The sequence below is a fragment of the Dendronephthya gigantea genome, unplaced genomic scaffold, assembly GCF_004324835.1.
Source record: "Dendronephthya gigantea isolate DGI-Jeju-01 unplaced genomic scaffold, DenGig_1.0 000913F, whole genome shotgun sequence".
NCBI lineage: Eukaryota > Metazoa > Cnidaria > Anthozoa > Malacalcyonacea > Nephtheidae > Dendronephthya > Dendronephthya gigantea.
Genome location: NW_021163923.1, coordinates 45 through 18,678, shown reverse-complemented (window position 1 = coordinate 18,678; position 18,634 = coordinate 45). Strand labels below are relative to the sequence as shown.

The 18,634-nt window shown below is 38.0% G+C and overlaps 2 protein-coding genes and 2 long non-coding RNA genes across 9 annotated transcripts; 2 read left to right on the top strand and 2 right to left on the bottom strand.

Moving 5' to 3' along the window:
* Nucleotides 1–1,258: 1,258 nt before the first annotated feature.
* On the bottom strand, nt 1,259–3,127 carry LOC114544707. 2 transcript variants are annotated; one of them, XR_003690524.1, is made up of 3 exons: nt 3,086–3,127; nt 2,139–2,236; nt 1,259–1,292 (listed from the first exon to the last, which is right to left on the bottom strand). It is a non-coding gene; the product is annotated as an uncharacterized LOC114544707 (long non-coding RNA). The 2 variants fall into 2 exon arrangements; XR_003690525.1 differs by lacking the exon at nt 3,086–3,127 and adding an exon at nt 2,616–2,658.
* A 1,071-nt stretch (nt 3,128–4,198) lies between these two features.
* LOC114544705 lies at nt 4,199–11,179 on the bottom strand. Of its 5 annotated transcripts, none has more exons than XR_003690520.1 (7): nt 9,550–11,179; nt 9,219–9,262; nt 9,027–9,107; nt 6,165–6,214; nt 5,312–5,702; nt 4,809–4,898; nt 4,199–4,606 (listed from the first exon to the last, which is right to left on the bottom strand). It is a non-coding gene; the product is annotated as an uncharacterized LOC114544705 (long non-coding RNA). The 5 variants fall into 5 exon arrangements; XR_003690521.1 differs by having other exon boundaries at nt 5,408–5,702; nt 9,550–11,177; XR_003690522.1 differs by lacking the exon at nt 5,312–5,702 and having other exon boundaries at nt 6,157–6,214; nt 9,550–9,964.
* Nucleotides 11,180–15,268: 4,089 nt separating this feature from the next.
* Nucleotides 15,269–15,874, top strand: LOC114544704 (octapeptide-repeat protein T2-like; the record flags this gene model as incomplete). Its single annotated transcript, XM_028563268.1, has 2 exons — nt 15,269–15,405; nt 15,487–15,874. Coding segments are annotated over exons 1-2 (525 nt in total), but the record flags the coding sequence as incomplete, so codon positions are not given.
* A 764-nt stretch (nt 15,875–16,638) lies between these two features.
* Nucleotides 16,639–17,568, top strand: LOC114544706 (octapeptide-repeat protein T2-like; the record flags this gene model as incomplete). The annotated part of the gene is made up of 2 exons (XM_028563270.1): nt 16,639–16,707; nt 17,047–17,568. Coding segments are annotated over 2 exons (591 nt in total), but the record flags the coding sequence as incomplete, so codon positions are not given.
* Between the last annotated feature and the right edge of the window lie 1,066 nt (nt 17,569–18,634).

Genomic DNA, 18,634 nt, shown 5'->3' with positions numbered 1-18,634 from the left:
TATATTTATTCAAAGACCAGCACAGGAATTTATTACTGGTGACACATAGTGAGTATAGAAGCAAAGTTCACTTTATAATCTTAACAAAATTGTGACTGCCTGACGATTTTCATGAAGATCCTAGTTGCAGCAAATTCCCCCTTATACTAAATAACAAAATATATATCTGGGCGGTTGATATATATTACAAGGTCACTACAAGAATTTCAGCTGCAAGGCTAATATAAATTTTGAAGGAACAATCAAATTACCTCTGCAAAAATCTTGTTCACTTCCAATTTTCCTCTGACAGTAAAGTCCATATCCACAGCAGCTAATGTGGCTGGTTGCACTCTTGATCAAGGAAAATCTTGAATATATAAAGAAGTTATTATTAAGACAAAATTCCATTTTCAACTATCTTAATTATTGTCTAGTTTTTCGTCAGGTATTCTATGGTTACTTCATCCCTCTATATATAACTATGGTTGCTATATTTATTCAAAGACCAGCACAGGAATTTATTACTGGTGACACATAGTGAGTATAGAAGCAAAGTTCACTTTATAATCTTAACAAAATTGTGACTGCCTGACGATTTTCATGAAGATCCTAGTTGCAGCAAATTCCCCCTTATAATAAATAACAAAATATATATCGGGCAGTTGATATATATTACAAAGTCACTACAAGAATTTCAGCTGCAAGGCTAATATAAATTTTGAAGGAACAATCAAATTACCTCTGCAAAAATCTTGTTCACTTCCAATTTTCCTCTGACAGTAAAGTCCATATCCACAGCAGCTAATGTGGCTGGTTGCACTCTTGACCAAGGAAAATCTTGAATATATAAAGAAGTTATTATTAAGACAAAATTCCATTTTCAACTATCTTAATTATTGTCTAGTTTTTCGTCAGGTATTCTATGGTTACTTCATCCCTCTATATATAACTATGGTTGCTATATTTCTTCAAAGACCAGCACAGGAATTTATTACTGGTGACACATAGTGAGTATAGAAGCAAAGTTCACTTTATAATCTTAACAAAATTGTGACTGCCTGACGATTTTCATGAAAAAGATCCTAGTTGCAGCAAATTCCCTTTATAATAAATAACAAAATATATACCCGGGCAGTTGATATGTATTACAAAGTCACTACAAGAATTTCAGCTGCAAGGCTAATATAAATTTTGAAGGAACAATCAAATTACCTCTGCAAAAATCTTGTTCAATTCCAATTTTCCTCTGACAGTAAAGTCCATATCCACAGTAGCTAATGTGGCTGGTTGCACTCTTGACCAAGGAAAATCTTGAATATATAAAGAAGTTATTATTAAAACAAAATTCCATTTTCAACTATCTTAATTATTGTCTAGTTTTTCGTCAGGTATTCTATGGTTACTTCATCCCTCTATATATAACTATGGTTGCTATATTTATTCAAAGACCAGCACAGGAATTTATTACTGGTGACACATAGTGAGTATAGAAGCAAAGTTCACTTTATAATCTTAACAAAATTGTGACTGCCTGACGATTTTCATGAAAAAGATCCTAGTTGCAGCAAATTCCCCCTTATAATAAATAACAAAATATATATCCGGGCAGTTGATATGTATTACAAAGTCACTACAAGAATTTCAGCTGCAAGGCTAATATAAATTTTGAAGGAACAATCAAATTACCTCTGCAAAAATCTTGTTCACTTCCAATTTTCCTCTGACAGTAAAGTCCATATCCACAGCAGCTAATGTGGCTGGTTGCACTCTTGATCAAGGAAAATCTTGAATATATAAAGAAGTTATTATTAAGACAAAATTCCATTTTCAACTATCTTAATTATTGTCTAGTTTTTCGTCAGGTATTCTATGGTTACTTCATCCCTCTATATATAACTATGGTTGCTATATTTATTCAAAGACCAGCACAGGAATTTATTACTGGTGACACATAGTGAGTATAGAAGCAAAGTTCACTTTATAATCTTAACAAAATTGTGACTGCCTGACGATTTTCATGAAGATCCTAGTTGCAGCAAATTCCCCCTTATACTAAATAACAAAATATATATCTGGGCGTTGATATATATTACAAAGTCACTACAAGAATTTCAGCTGCAAGGCTAATATAAATTTTGAAGGAACAATCAAATTACCTCTGCAAAAATCTTGTTAACTTCCAATTTTCCTCTGACAGTAAAGTCCATAATCACAGCAGCTAATTTGGCTGGTTGCACTCTTGATCAAGGAAAATCTTGAATATATAAAGAAGTTATTATTAAGACAAAATTCCATTTTCAACTATCTTAATTATTGTCTAGTTTTTCGTCAGGTATTCTATGGTTACTTCATCCCTCTATATATAACTATGGTTGCTATATTTATTCAAAGACCAGCACAGGAATTTATTACTGGTGACACATAGTGAGTATAGAAGCAAAGTTCACTTTATAATCTTAACAAAATTGTGACTGCCTGATGATTTTCAATGAAGATCCTAGTTGCAGCAAATTCCCTGTTATACTAAATAATAAACAAAAATATATATCTGGGCGGTTGATATATATTACAAGTTCACTACAAGAATTTCAGCTGCAAGGCTAATATAAATTTTGAAGGAATAATCAAATTACCTCTGCAAAAATCTTTTTCACTTCCAATTTTCCTCTGACAGTAAAGTCCATATCCACAGCAGCTAATGTGGCTGGTTGCACTCTTGATCAAGGAAAATCTTGAATATATAAAGAAGTTATTATTAAGACAAAATTCCATTTTCAACTATCTTAATTATTGTCTAGTTTTTCGTCAGGTATTCTATGGTTACTTCATCCCTCTAATATAACTATGGTTGCTATATTTATTCAAAGACCAGCACAGGAATTTATTACTGGTGACACATAGTGAGTATAGAAGCAAAGTTCACTTTATAATCTTAACAAAATTGTGACTGCCTGACGATTTTCATGAAAAAGATCGTAGTTGCAGCAAATTCCCCTTATAATAAATAAAAATATATATCCGGGCAGTTGATATGTATTACAAAGTCACTACAAGAATTTCAGCTGCAAGGCTAATATAAATTTTGAAGGAACAATCGAATTACCTCTGTGCAGAAATCTTGTTCACTTCCAATGTTCATTTGAAAGTAAAGTTCATATCCACAGTTAATGTTGCACTCTTGTCCAAAAAATCTTGAATATAAAAAGACATTATTAATATAAAATTCCATTTTCAACTATCTTAATTACTGTCTAGTTTTTGGTTAGGTAATCTATGGTTACTTCATCCTTCTATATATAACTATGGTTGCTATATTTACTTCAAGACCACCACAGGAATTTATTACTGGTGACACATAGTGAGTATAGAAGCAAAGTTCACTTAGCAATCTTAACCAAATTGTGACCGCACTGACAATTTTCATGAAAAAGATCCTAGTTGCAGCAAATTCCCTCTTATACTATTGAAATAACAAAATACATACCCAGGCAGTTGATATGTATTACAAGGTAGTGACAAGAATTTCAGCTGCAAGGCTAATATAAATTTAGAAGAAACAATCGAATTACCTCTGTCCAGAAATCTTGTTCACTTCCAATGCTGACCAAGGAAAATCTTTAATATAATAGGACATTATTAATAAAAATTGCATTTATAACTACCTTAATTATTGTCTAGTTTTAGCAGAAGGCACACAAACAGTAAAGTAAAATACTTAACTTTGACCAGACAGCACAACAATCTTGCTCAGAAAGGTCCGCGAACGGTCCACGTGTATAGTTTTCTTTTGCATCGCCATTTTGAATTCGGCCGGGCGAGTCTTGAACTGATTTCTATTTCAACTGTTCTCTTGACGTTCGTCTTGATAACTAGCTGTTGAGATAAACGTTAATGACAAAATCTTCAGTTCTGCTTCAGTCTATGGGTACGAAAATTGCTCAAGACATAAATTTTCAGTAAAAAATTATCATCATTGCAGGCAAAATTAATCTCGAAACTTTAGATAACCTTGTACGCAGAATATTTCATATTGTATATGGTTTTTTGTTATTTCTGACCGACAATTAGCAGAAGGCACACAAACATCAAAGTAAAATACTTAACTTTGACCAGACAGCACAACAATCTTGCTCAGAAAGGTCCGCGAACGGTCCACGTGTATGGGATCGCCATTTTGAATTCGGCAGCGGCGAGTCTTGAACTGATTTCTATTTTCTATTTCAACTGTTCTCTTGACGTTCGTCTTGATAACTGGCTGTTGAGATAAACGTTAATGACAAAATGTTCAGTTCTGCTTCAGTCTATAGGTGCGGAAGTTGCTCATGACATAAATTTTCAGTAAAAAATTATCATCATTGCAGGCAGAATTAAGTTCGAAATTTTAGATAACCTTGTACGCAGAATATTTCATATTGTATATGGCTTTTTGTCATTTCTGGCCAACAATTAGCCGAAGGCACACAAACATCAAAGTAAAATACTTAACTTTGACCAGACAGCACAACAATCTTGCCCAGAAAGGTCTGCGAACGGTCCAGGTGGATGGTTTTCTTTGGCATCGCCATTTTGAATTTGGCCGGGCGAGTCTTCGCATTCATCTTGACAACTAGCTGTTCAGATAAACCTATATACAACGAAAAAAAAGGGTTCGGCTCAGCTACACTGTACTCCTTAAGGAAGGCCTACGGCCTTCCCGTAGATTAGTGTAAAGGCCTACAAGTGGGAACTAGCAGCGTGCGGGGGACCAAAACGCTCTAGGCAAACGGTCCCCCTACTGGGGTCGGACAAAGCAACCGCAGATTACGCATATAATCGCCGGAACCCACCTTTTAGTCAACGGCGAACTCCTTCTTCTTCGAACAATCTTCAATCTTGCTGAGCTTCGATCTTGCTGTCCACCTTCGATCGCCACCAATCTAAAGAAATTTTTTTTTAACGTTGAGATTAGTTTCATAGGCAATAATTACCATGTGATCTTAGCAGATCACGTGGTATGATAATGTACGACAACATGCCGATCAACTCCGAACATCATCGTGAGCGATGTTACATAAACGAATCACTAAACGCCTAGAAAAAAGTTGTCCTTTCCTATATTTCAACCTTTTAAAAGCAGTGCATTCTAGTTTTGTTTTGAAGCACAATTTGTTTTTTGCTTCTAGTTTTTTGGTTTCGTTTTAAAAGGTGAATTGTCTCTGTGTGCCGAATTCTTTGTATTTCTGATGTCAAACACCCTGTTCTTTTTGGTATCATAAATATAAGCTCCTTTGTTTTGGAGACATACAACAGTTTTTTTTATATTTTAGCCAAAACATATAGCAGCAATTACAGATTCACTAAGTTCATTCTCATCTTGATTCACAAATTTTTAAAGGACTTGAATCGATTCCATGCGGTCTACAATAGCTGGGCGAACGTCTTACACCTAAAGTCAGTCAAAGATTGTTGTATCTCAATTCTTCAGCTTCAGTGGTTCTTTAGACTTAGCAATAGTTTATTTCCCTTTCTTATCATTGCATTCCAGTTTAAAATTATAGTTTATATTGTATTTCCAGGCATTTATTCCATATTTCCCTTTCTTATCATTGCATTCCGGTTTCAATTTATAGTTTATATTGTCAGACAATAATTGTCTTTCCAGGCATTTATTCCACTACATATCTCCAATATTGTAAAAATGGTTCTTTAAGCCTTCAGATCAAAACATTGGCAAAAACAATCTGAAACACAAAATATTAACATCAGACTCTGATAAAACAACATTGAATCAACGTTTAAACAATTCTACTTCCCCTCATTCTAAGGCTACTAAATGGTGCTACCCCTCTTATATATCAAACTACATGCATCAACCTGCCTTGGCAAAAACAAAAACGGGCTTTAAAGAGTTAGTTTCCATTTCTTTTCTTAGCACTTAATCGAATGTTTCAAAATACAAACTAATTTGGCAACACAGGTCCCACAATTATGTCAAACACCGAATACATGGTCTGAAATAATTCGCCATTCCTCTCGCCTCTCGACTGAAGGCGGATTTTTTAATAAAATTAAACCACAAATCTTTCTTAAAACTACTGCACCCTTACTGAAGTGTTCGGTTGGGGCATGGAATGTTAAAATAAAACAAAAACAACACTATTAAAAAATACGAAAATTTATAAAATGGCGGCTTACTGCCTTACCTCGTGGTTTTCAAATCGCCTTTCACTTCATTTCTCGCTGGACTTTTAATCTAACAAAGCAGAAAAAATGAACGTCATTTACGTGAAATAAATGCTTTGGCATAACAAACATTCTTACTCTAAAACGTTGAACTAATGCAAAAGAAATCGACCGAAAAAATATTCAGAAAATTCCAACATTCGATGCGCGAGGACGAAGTCATATTAAAAAAGGCAGCAAACAAAAACATACGCTTATAAGATATATATCTAGATATACTTATAATCGGAATATCTTTTTCTCAACAAGCTTCACTTCATTAAAATAACTTTATAGTTTCTCTTTAAAACATAGAAAATTAAAAATTTCCGGGCTTTCCTTCCTTCGCCTTTCTTCTCCGAAATCTATCCTCGTTACCCGGTTTTTCGCGTACTGGGCGTGCCGAATGCCCCCCCTGATTTGTGCACAATTTACCGTACAATTTTATATTATTGATACTGCATGTCTAAATTCTAAAACGATCAATATTTTCAATACATTCAATATTTTTAGGTAATTAGTTATTGTATTTAAAATTAATTGTGATAGTGATTTATTTGATTCTTTCTCCATGTAAATAATCATGAGAACAAGCATAGGCATAGAATATGGGGGGCTGAGGGGCTCGGCCCCCCAAGAAATCTTACTGGGGGGCCTCAGCCCCCTAAAAATTTGCCAAAAAGTAATAATTGCATCAGAGCAATGTTGAATCTTTCAAAAAAGATCTTTATATACACATGAAACGGTATTATTATAGTTGATATTATAATATATCGAGCAACTCGGAAAAGCAATTGCGAAATACAGAATTTTCAAGCTGTAAATCATAAAATACATGGCAGCTTGTAAAATCATAAAATACATGGCAGCTTGTTCATTTTATCTTTCATTAGCTTTTCTACCCACAACAGGTCAAAATCATTGGTAAATATTTTCTCCACCTATCGGCCATATGAACCATGACTACCGATGCAACTATATATCAAGAGGAAATTTATTCTATTTAATTTTATCTAATGTCAGAAAGTGTTGCTAGCTAGATATCATGTATCTAAAGTTTAAGCCCCCCAGAAGAAAACAAAACTCTAAACCTATGAGAACAAGTTTCAAAATTCATGTTTGTAAATTCATAAATCCTTGCTCTTTGCACAAAATTCCTCAGTCAGCACTTTTTTATTGCTAAGACTCCCAGTGCAATCAATTACTCAGGCTTTTTGGAAAACCTGGAAGGATGGCCCACAAAATCAATTTGGAATTTCCCACAATTTGCATAACCATCCAGAGCTCCCATTTTCATCATATAATACCAATAAAGATACAGTACAGATATCAGATATACAGAGACAAAAGAGTACAGAGATCAACTGAAGCACTAACATATTGTACATGATCCAATAAACATCTGGGGCTTTTAAGTCTAGGTCATTAATTTTTTTTCATTTTCATTTTGAAAAATATAAAAATCTTTTCATGACATATTGCAAGTCAAGTTGCTCTGAGTAAACAAGACTTGCAGAAAATTTCAATTGCTATAGTTACCCAGAACAAACACACCCAATGGTGCAAATAGACGATTTTTGCAAACAAGATAACAAACTAGGTTTTAACGCTAAAATGACAGCATTAGCTTTTTTTAGTTCTAAATATTTTTGCCTCCAAGCTGAACCTCAAATAAATAAAACTTTTCCAAAACATTTTACAGGCTATATATTTAAAACTTCTATGATCTATCTAAAATAAACAGTCCCTATTTTACGTAGACTGAATGGTTCACGTCCCGGCCAATTGTCTTTAGAATAAACCATGAGAATTTTATCAAGTTACCTTTATTATTTTTCGAATTATCGTGCACGAAAGTAAAGGGAATGACAATTTTAGCTTGCTAAGAAAAACTAAAAAAGTTTTTCATTAATTATACAGAACAATGAAACAAGCTAATCGACTCCTTAAATTTTTAAAACAGGGTAAATCTACATTTTCAATGACCAACACCACCTTAATGAAATCTGCCAATTCTAGAGAGAGCATTTAATAGAGAGAGGCATTTATATCATTAGCACCACCATATTTTGAAGAAGTGAAAATACCACTAAGACTAAATATCAATAATTTGTGATGCCATTCTAATACATACAGCATCAAGTGTTAGTTAATGCAGTTTGTGCATGTAAACTTAAAAAGTCTCCCATGTGTTTCAAAGTCGCAATTTAGTGCATTTGCCTATTGCAAAAATTTCCTCATTGTCAAAGTTTGTGCAAACTGTTTGTGAATGTTTCCAAAACAAAACAATTAAATTACAAATTAAAATTGAACATTATAACCAAGATACTCTGAAACACAACCACACTAGGGACATTAAACATTACTGGGACGATTAAGTTCAAAATGGAAAACAAAATCATCTATTTATTGAACAACTGAGCTGAAATATTTTGATGTAAATAGTTTAATTGTCAATGGAAGTACATATTTAATGCGTAAGATGCAGGTTCATTCATTCACAAGATCTGTTAGAGTACTTTTAAACTTGGGTTATCCACCGTTTAAGCTAAAAGCCTTTCGAACAACCGGCCCCTAGTGTTTTGATTCGGAGGAGGCATTTATTAGACACAGATGCCTAATGCAAACATATGTTGAAGGGAGTAGTTTCAGACGTTTATATGATAGAGACCGTTCATTGCATCATTTATAAGTGCAATCAAATGGAGTCCGTAAAATGCTGTAATACTATGACACAAGTTACTCAATATTCAATAACCTATCAAGCTCATTTGGAATAATACAAAGGAAAAGGAAAGCCCAAACGAAAATCATATTTGATTATATTTATGTAAGAAACTCACCGTAAAATGACTGAAGTAGGTTTTCAAGAAAGGACTTTGTTATCCACCATGTTACAAATGAATTTGTTTGGATGCTTCCTTCTAAAAATGCAATATATACCAACTGCAGTTAATCCATACATCTTTAGCAACACTTGTTCAGTTCTAGGCAGACAATTTTTGATGCACAATTTCTAAAATTAATAAATATACCTTGTTATTCTGTGAGCTGATAAAAGCCTGATCTCATTTACAATCTATAAGATATCAAAAGTTGAAAAGTTTTACTCATTTGTAAAAGTTATAAGTAATCAGATGATAAAAGGCGAACATGCAGAAGGTGGGTTAATAGTTCACATAATTCCACGCAATATTTGTCCATTACTAGCTGGTAGTCATCACAGTAAACCATCAATTATGAGTAAAAGCAATCAGCTGTAATCGTTCCACATGTTAAATTCCACTTATTCGAATTCGAATAAGCTTTATATCGCTTAAGATTACACTTAAAGAATAAAGCAAGAGACGGGAATATTTTCAATACCTTTCCGAGCTTGTAGCGCCAACAATTTACGATCTTTTTGCAAGCAAAAACATTTCTTGATTGACCACCATATTGAATAGATCGAGAGAGAAGCTCGTCGTGAACTGCGCATGTGTTAGGTTCAGCATAAATTATTACATCATAGATACGATTACGTAAACTTCATTTGCATATATCGTAGCTAGAGATTTGCCAGGCGGAAAACGGATTCTTATTATAAATATGAGAGCCCAACATATAACCTTAAAGAAAGTCATCATTACTTTTAAACTTCAATTGTTTTGATGGCTTTCTTAAATGTTATATGTTGGGCTCTCATATTTATAATAAGATTCATTTGCATATATTGATTAGACTGATCATAAATTAAAAAGGAAGACAAAAGAGGTTGCTACCACAACCCGGGGGCACTTTGGGGAAGAATAACAAACCCCCGCCGCGCCCCTAATTGAGGTAGCAGAGAGGAGAGTTTTTAGAAAGATCCCGAAGGATCTCCAACGATACCGCCATAGGCAGCACCGAGAGAAGACAGTCACATAATTCTATTTATTCAAATTAACTATATACTTATTTAAAAGAATTTTAAATAAAACTAGATCAAAATTAACTATTCTAATCACCATGCATTTTCCAATGGGCTGTTTAAACTCTTCGAATGTCATAATGATTGTTGTTCTTCCTAATTTTTATAGAAAAGGAGTACTTCGCACGTAAAGTTAAAGTTTAAGAAACTTTAAAAAACCTCTGCAATCTTAACATTTAGTCCAAAATCGTCTACCACTTCAAGTTCTTTTCTATAGAAAGGTGATCTAGATCCCCTTACACTCGCATGTACCGATCTTAGAATTTCGAAAGAGATTCTGGTTCTCAACCAAGCTATGAAAACTGCATAACGTTCATGGTCTCTTGCTGCTAATTTCTGCGCCAGCTGAGTAAGAAACTTGTGGCATTCAGACCCCATTCCACCATTGGTTCCAAGAACAAGTGGGGTAAAGGAGCCCATTTCAACATCTAAAACTCTCTGTTGGTATTTTCTCTTCTTTTCGTTCTCGTGTTCCTTAAAAGTGTTCTGGGTTGGCCGGCCTTGGTTACATCGGGAGTTTACATGCGTTACTCTTACGTCAAAAAATGCAGTAGCTCCACGTAGCCAGAAACCGTCCGCCTTCATGTCCAATCTCGCTTCGGGACTTATATTGGCCGATCTCAAGTCAAATCTCTCATTATCAAGGGGTTGAAGATGAGGCTCAATTTCCACATTCTTACACACTTTATCCAGTTGCGCTGTTAGCAAATTACGGATTCCATCGTGCCTTTGTGCCACGAACCCACCTTTTTTACAAGAGAGGGCATGATTGATGTTAAAGCGATCTCCACACGCACAATGACTTGGTAAATCGTTCAAAGTTAAATTGTATCTCATTCGTAACGAGTCTCTGAATTCTTGCTGATTGAGGGCTAGACCTTGATCTTTGAGTGGAATCGCATTTAGCCAGGAACTCGCTCCTTTGTCTCGGGATTGCTTTACCAAGAACAGTAGGTCTGGAGAAAGTGTTGCATCAATGTTATCCATTCTTGACTTAATAATTTCCGCTTTGTTTGCTTGCTGCATTCGCTTCAGATCATCTATAGACTGCTCTATCGGTTCCAGAGCCTCACTCTGCTTTAATTGAATTTACATGTTGATTAGTAAATAATTTTGAGGCTGCATATTGCAAAGGAGCTTCTATTCTCAAATTCGGTACGCCTAATCCCCCTTGAGCTAACGTTAGGGCCACAAGTTCACGAAGCACTCGCAAGGGGTTCTTCTTGACCAAAAAATTGTGGTACGAGAATGTCATTCAATGTTTCATGTATCGGTTCTACGTACTCTTCGAAGGCCTCAATTGTTCGCATGAAGTAGGTAAATTTTGATTTGTATGCTTTCGTAAGGGCAATGTAGGCTGCATGAGGCTGGCTTTTCGCGATTTCCGTGAGTGATGAGATATCTTGTACCCATCCTTGAATTTTTCTTTACAATACTCATCTTTATATTCTTTTGATCCTATAACAGCACCCAAATGCGTTTTCCTTCTGTTGTAATTTTAACTTCTTCTCCAAGATCTGCTCTGCTTCTTTGGCCAGTTCTTGCGTCTTCACTATCAGCCAACACTTTGGACCATTTACTAGATAGCCGTATTTCTTTCCTTCTCTTCCAAATGCTTATACCAATTATATAAATGTGTCAATCTTCCTCCTCCCGCTGAGTCATCAACCAGCCATACTTGTTTGATTTCTGGTATGTTCAATTCAAACTTTGAATCATTATAGCTGTGTTAATTGAGTACCAGGACATAGCTAGAGGATCCCTTGGGTGGTACCTTCTTGCGACAAAATCTCACCTCCCCCACATATGAATAGCCTGGAGGGGCATCTGTAGGTGTTAATGATGTATATGGACATTCTGTTGCAGGTTATTCAAATTGTGCATGTTACCGCTGTATTCATTTGGTTAAAAGCATTGGTCGCATCAATTAATAGGATTCCATCAGTCCCTTCTTCCTCAAAAACATGGCATGGCATGTATTGCTGCCTCGGCCCCAGCACTGTATCCTGCACAAACTTGCAATGGCCCCGCTGCTTCCCTTATCTATGCTCTCAAGAATAAGTTACTGTCTTACCGATTATTCTTCGCAGCACTTCCCCCACTCCAATTGGTCGAATTCCAGGATGTTTATCTAGTGGAATTAGCCTACAGGATGTGTAGCTTTTTAACAGGGATGAATGGTAGCATAATTTCAACAGATTTTTGGTCATCGTTGATATCTCTTCTCTTAAGATCTTACCTTCGTTACTGAAATTCTTTGAGCATAAAATTCGTCGGTATATGTCTGCGTCCATACCAGACGGTCCAGCTGAGCCCTTAGTTTTAAAAGCTGCGTCATAAATCATCTGCTCATTGATGAGGTCGAAAATATTGGACGCGATTCGATCTACGGGACCATTTAGGAGGCATTCGTCCTCTACATCACTGGCTGCCGGGTGTTTCTCTTTCAAAGCTTCCAAAGTTTCCGGCGAAAGATCTAGTAAACCCGGGGAGCTTTCTTTATCCAGAAATTTAATCGCCGCGGATAGTTTTCCTTGCATTACCAATCTGGCGGAAACTCTGGAGATATCATTTACTGTGCGGGGTTTTCTTGATAATAAGAATCGATCTTGTATAAATCTCACTTCTTTCATTAGTAGATTCAAGTCCCCTTGCTTCCATAGGGTTAATCTTCGTTTTATCGCTGTGCTGTGTTCTTTGCTCTTTGATGTTGCCGAGGGCTTTTGGAGAATCAAAGATGGAAGCACCATAAAGGCTTTCAATGCAATCGAATTGAGATCAGAATTGGAATTGAATTGCTTTAGCCAATAAGTCAACTCTGCAATGAAATCTTTTCCCGCTCTGCCGGAGGGTATATTAAAAATGTTCCTTCTAAAATGGACGATTTCGTCATAGATTTTACTAATCTGATCGCATAAACTTTGTTGACTAATAGAAGCCCACATTTTTTCTTTGATTTCAGACGCCATAACATCCAATTCAGGTAGATTTGGCTTATTATTTGCATTTCCTGTGTCATTATATTTTGGTTCCAGTGGTGTCACAGGGGAACGATTTGGAATGCGAACATTATTGTGCTCTGTGCTAATTTCCGTTGTATGGCTTTGTTCCGATTCCATCAGTCCCAGAGGGGATTTGTAAAGCGCATTCTCCGTGTCCATGCAAATTTCTGCAGCTTTACCGTTGCAGAGGCGTGACTGCAGTTTCCCCTTTGCTTTCTCAGGATTTATTTTCGCATGTCCTAATTTCTCGATATTTGAACTATCTATTAGAATTGCTTGCTGTGCGGGGTGTTGAAAGGCGACGGTACCCGACTCGTTCTCCATACAGCTTGATTTCATTTTGAGCTTAGAGCATTTACGAAGCTTACATATCTGATGACTTGTCTTTCTATTCAAACAACAATTACACTCGCCACAATTTATTTTCCTCAGGCACGGTTTGCAGCTACCACATTTTCTCCTTCTTTTCTTAACAACACCTTGCTCTAAATCGACTATATGCCTCGCTGTCGCATGTTGACCGCCGAAGTTTGTTCATGACTCTCAACGTTCATTTGATCTAGACCTTCTACATTCGTCGTAACTGGATCGTAATTTTCGATTGTAGAAACATCGGTAATATTTTCTACATCATTTTCTACTAGTTGTATTAAATGTTCAGCCAAATCACAAGAATTTTGGCTGATATTTTTTGAAATCGCAGAGCCCAAAATTTCATGACCGTCTGCCAGAAGTGACCACAAAAAAGAAGGGTCAAGAAAGGAAAGATGACAACCGAAAACCCTCAGAAGAGAAGAGCACACAACACCACAACATCTCATTAAAAATGTCTAGTATATATGTGACATAGCTCAGGGTGATTGTGGGAGTGTTCCACATGCGCACTGAAATTTAACCATGACCATATTAGTTCACTGCGACTGCGTGGCGTTTTTTGCTATTCTATTTGCGTTTGATCATCTGGCATTTGCAATAGCATTTAGATTTGTTAAAAAAAAAGCAAAGTGAAAAATGGAAAATTTCGTTTTGGCGGATAGTGTATATATAGCGAACGTACCCGAAGGTCCAAAACGTGCACGTCCATAAATCATATGCCTACGTACATACAAGTCGCAGATGTAGTAAATTACGCGGACCTACAAAACATCCACGTGCTTACATCGTATGTATACTTGTAAACTTTGAACTAATTTTTCATCAAGCCTTGGACATAATTAAGCCCTTTTTTTCAGGCAGCTAATTACCAAAACTTTCCAACAGTAACACGAAATTCTCACTCGAAAGCCAATAAAAAATACTCTTTTCTTTCGGGTTGTGACGAAAACATTTTTTCCCGATGCAAGATTCGAACCACCACCAACTTACCAGTTGCTACACCATTGTCGTTACCCTGCGACTATTCGCCTCTTTCGATAATGAGTGGTGTTTTTTATTTTACTTAAATCTTTTTTTTCAAGAGATTGATGAACATTTCGTCCAGCATTCAACCATTCCCCAAATAAACACGAGAAAGTTAGGAAAATGTTGGGGAAATGTTGGGGAAATGTTGGGGAGATGTTGGGGAGATGTTAGGGAGACGTGGGGAAATGTGGGGGAGATGTTGGGAAAATGTTGGGAAATTGTTGGGAAAATGTTAGGAAAATGTTGGGAAAATGATGGGAAAATGTTGGGAAAATGATGGAAAAAATTTGGAAAAAAGTTGGAAAGAAGTTGGAAAAAAGTTGGGGAAAAGTTGGGGAAATAGTGGTGTAAAGGTTGGGAAGATATTGGAAGAAAGTGTGAAAAGTTTTGGAAAAAGTGGGGAAAAATATTGGTAAAATTGAGGGGAAAGGTTGGGGAAATGTTGGAGGGAAATTGAGAATGGAAGGAAAGGGGAGAGGAAGGAAGACAGGACAGAGAAGGAAGAAAAGGGAGGGGAAGGAGGGAAGAAGGAGGGAAGGAGAAGAGAGGAAGAAGAAGGAGGAGAAGGAAGAGGAGGAGAAAGAGGGGAAGAAAGAAGAGGAGAGGAGAGGAGAGGAGAGGAGAGGGAAGAAGGGGGAAGGAAGGGAAGGGAGGGAGAGGGGAAGGGAGAAGGGAGAGAGAAAGGGGGAGGGGAGAGAGGAAAGAGGGGAGGAAGGAGGAGAAGGAAAGAAAAATGAGGGGAAAAAAAGGGAAGGGGAAGAAGGGAGAAAAAAAGAGGAGAGAAGAAAGGGGGGAAAAGAAAAGGGAGAAGAAAAAGAGAGAGAGAAAAAAGGGGAGGGGAGAAAAGGAAAGGAAAAGGGAAGGAAAAAAGCAGAGGGGAAGAGAGAAAAGGAGGGAAAAGGGGGGGAAGAAAGAAAAGGAGAGAAGAGGAGAAAAAGAGAAGAGAGGAAGGGAAAAGAGGGGGGAAAAGGAGAGGGGAGGAGGAAAAAAGAAAGAGGAAAGGAAAAGGGGGAGGAGAAGAGGGGAAGAAAGAAGGAGAGGAAAGGGGAAGAGGAGGAGAGGGGGAGAGAAAGAAGGAGAAGGGAGAGGAAAGAGAAGGAGAGGGGAAGAAAAAAGAAGGAGAGGAAAGGAGAAGGAGGGGAGAAGGAAGGAGGAGGGAGAGGAAAAGGAAAAGGGAGAAGAGGGGAGAGAAGGGGGGAAGAGGAAAGAAGGGAGGGAAGAAAAGGAAGGGGGAAAGAAGAGAAAGAGGAGAGAGGGAAAAGAAAGGGAGGAAGAAAAAAGGGGGGAAGAAAAAAGGAGAAGGGGAAAAGGGAGGGAGAGGAAAAAAAAGAAAGGAGAGGGGAGGGGAAAAAAAGGGGGGGGGAGGAGAAGAAAAAAAGGGAGGAGAAAGAGAAAGGGGAAGGAAAGAAAAAGGGGGGAGAAGAAAAGAAGAGAGAGGGGGGAAAGAGAAGAGGGGAGGAGAAGAAAAAAAAAGGGGAGAGGAAGGGGAAGGGAAAGAGAAAAGGAGGGGGAAGGGGAAGGGAAGAGGAGGGAAAGGGAAAAAGGGAAGAGGAGGGAAAGGAAAGAGGAGGGAAGGGGAAAAGGAAAGAGGAGGGGAAGGGAAAAAGGGAAGGGAGGAAGAGAAAAAAGGGAAGGGGGGGAAGGAGAGAGAAAAGGGGGAAAAAAGGAAGAAAGGAGAGGGAGGGGAAAAAGAAGAGGAGGGAAAGAAGAAAGAGAAAGGAAGAGGAAGAGGAAGGGGAAGGGGAAAGAAGAGGGAAAGGGGAAAAGAAAAGAGGGGGAAAAGGAAGGAAGGAAGAGGGGAAAGGGAAGGGGAAAAAAAAGGAAGGAGAGGGGAAGGAAAAGGAGGGAAGAAGAAAAGGGAGGGAGGGGGAGGGAAGGGAGAGAAGAGGGAAGGGGGGAAAGGGGAAGGGGAGGGAGAGAAGAGGGAAGGGGGGGAAGGGGAGAGGGGAAGAGGAGAGAAAAGGGAAAAGGGGGGAAGGGGAGAGGGAGAGGAGGGGAGAGAAAAGGAGAGGGAGGAGGGAAGAGAAGGGGGGAAGGGAAAGGAAGGGAGAGGAGAGAGGAAGGAAAAAAACAAGGGAGGGAGGGAAAAGAGAGGGAAGGAAAAGGGAGGAGGAAGAAGGGGAGAAAGAGGGGGAGGAAAAAAAGGGAAAGAAAAGGGGAGAAAAAAAGGGGGGGAAAAAAGGGGGAAGAAAAGGGGGAGGGAGGAGGAGGAAAAAGAAAGGAAAAGAAAAAAAGGGGGAGAAGAAGGGGGAAAAGGAGAGAAAAAGAGGGGAAAGAGGGGAGGAAAAAAAAAGAGAGAAAGGGAGGAGGAAAAAAAAGAGAAGAAAGAGAGGGGAAGAGAAGAAAGAAAAGCAAGAAGGGGGGAGGAAAGAGGGGAAGAAAAAAAGGGGAGGGAGAGAGAGAGGAAGAAAAGAGGGGGAAAGAAAAGGGGAGAAAAAAAGAAGGGGAGGAGAAAAAAGAAAGGGGGAGGAAAAAAAAGAGGGGAGAAAAAAAAGGGGGAGGAAAAAAAAGAGGGGAGGAAAGGGGAGAAGGAGAGGGGAAAGGAAAAGGAAGGGGGAAAGAAGGGAGGAGGGAGAAAGAGGGAAAGGAAAGGAGAAGAGAGAGGGAAAGGAGAAAGGAAGGAAAAGGGAGGGAGAGGGGAAGGGAAGAGGAGGGAAGGGGAAAAAAGGAAGGAGAGGAGAGGGAGAGGGAAAGAAGAAAAAGAGGAAAGAAGAAGGGGAAGAGGGGAAAAAAGAGGAAAGGGAAAAAAGAGAGGGGGAGGGGGAGAGGGGAGAAAGGGGGAAAGAGGGGAAGGAAAGAGAAAGAGGAGAGAAGGGGAAGGGAAAGAGGGAGAGGGGGAAGAGAGGAAAGGGAAAGGAAAGAGAAGAAAAGGGAAGGGAAAGAGGAAAGAGGAGGGAGAGGGAGAAAGAAAAAGAAGAGGGAGAGGGGAAAAGAAGAAGGAGAGGGAAGGGAGAGGAAGAGGAGAGGAGAGAAGGGGGAAAGAAAGGAAAGGGAAAGGAAAAGAAAGAGGAGGAGGGGGGAAAAGAAGAGGAGGGAAAGAGGAAAAGGAAAGGAAGAGGAAGGAAAAGAAGAAGGGAAAGAGGAAGAAGAAAAAAAGAGGAGGGAAAAAGGGAAGGGAAAAAGGAAAGGAGAGGGGAAGGAAAAGGAGGGAAGGGGAAAAGGGGAGAGGGAGGGAAAGGAGAGAAGAGGGAAGGAAGAAAAGAGGAGAGGAAGGAGAAGGAGAGAAGAGGGAAGGAAGAAAAGAGGAGAGGAAGGAAAAGGAAGGAAGAGAAAAGGGGGAAAAGGGGAGGAGAGGAAAGGAAAAGAAAAGGGAAGGGAAAAAAGGAGAGGAAAGGGGAGGAGAAGAGAAAAGGGAAGAGGGGGGAAGGGGAGAGGGAAAAGAGGGGGAGAAAAAGGGGGAGAAAAAAAGGAAAAAAAGAGGGGAAAAAAAAGGGGAGAAAAAAAGAGGGAGAAAAAGAGAAAAAAAAGAGAAAAAAAAGGGGGAAGGGAGGGGGAGGGGGGAGGGGAGAGGGGAGGAAGAGGGGAGAGGAAGGGAGAGGGGGGAGGAGGGGGAGGAAAAAGGAGAGAAGAGAGGAGGAGAGAAAATTACGGGTCTCAGAGGCGAGAAACGGTCAGCCTTAGGGTTGGGGTTTGCCATGGGGTCAAGGGTATGCCATAGGGTTGGTTTTATTTCTTTTTTGATTTTTGGCAGTTTAAAACGTTTTCTAGGGACATGAAGGGTTGTTTTAGGCTCCAAAAAATATTTTCTTAATTTTAAACATTTTTTCAGATTTGTTCGAGCAAATTAAAATTTTGGATTTTTTTAGGGTATGGGTTAGGGTTAGCTAAGGTAAAATTTAAATTACGATTTTAGAAGTTTAAAGGGTTTTCTAAGGACATAGAGGGTAGTTTTAAGATAAATATATTATTCTTTTTATTTTAAAAATTTTTTCAGATTTTTTTGAGGGATTTAAAATTTTGGATTTTTTTTATGGTAAGGGTTAGTGTTAGAGATAGCTAAAATTGATTTCTTTAATTTTTAGGGTTTGGAAGTGTTTGCTAGGGTTATAAAGGGATGTTTAGGGATAATTGAAGTTTTTTATTAATTATAAAAATTTTT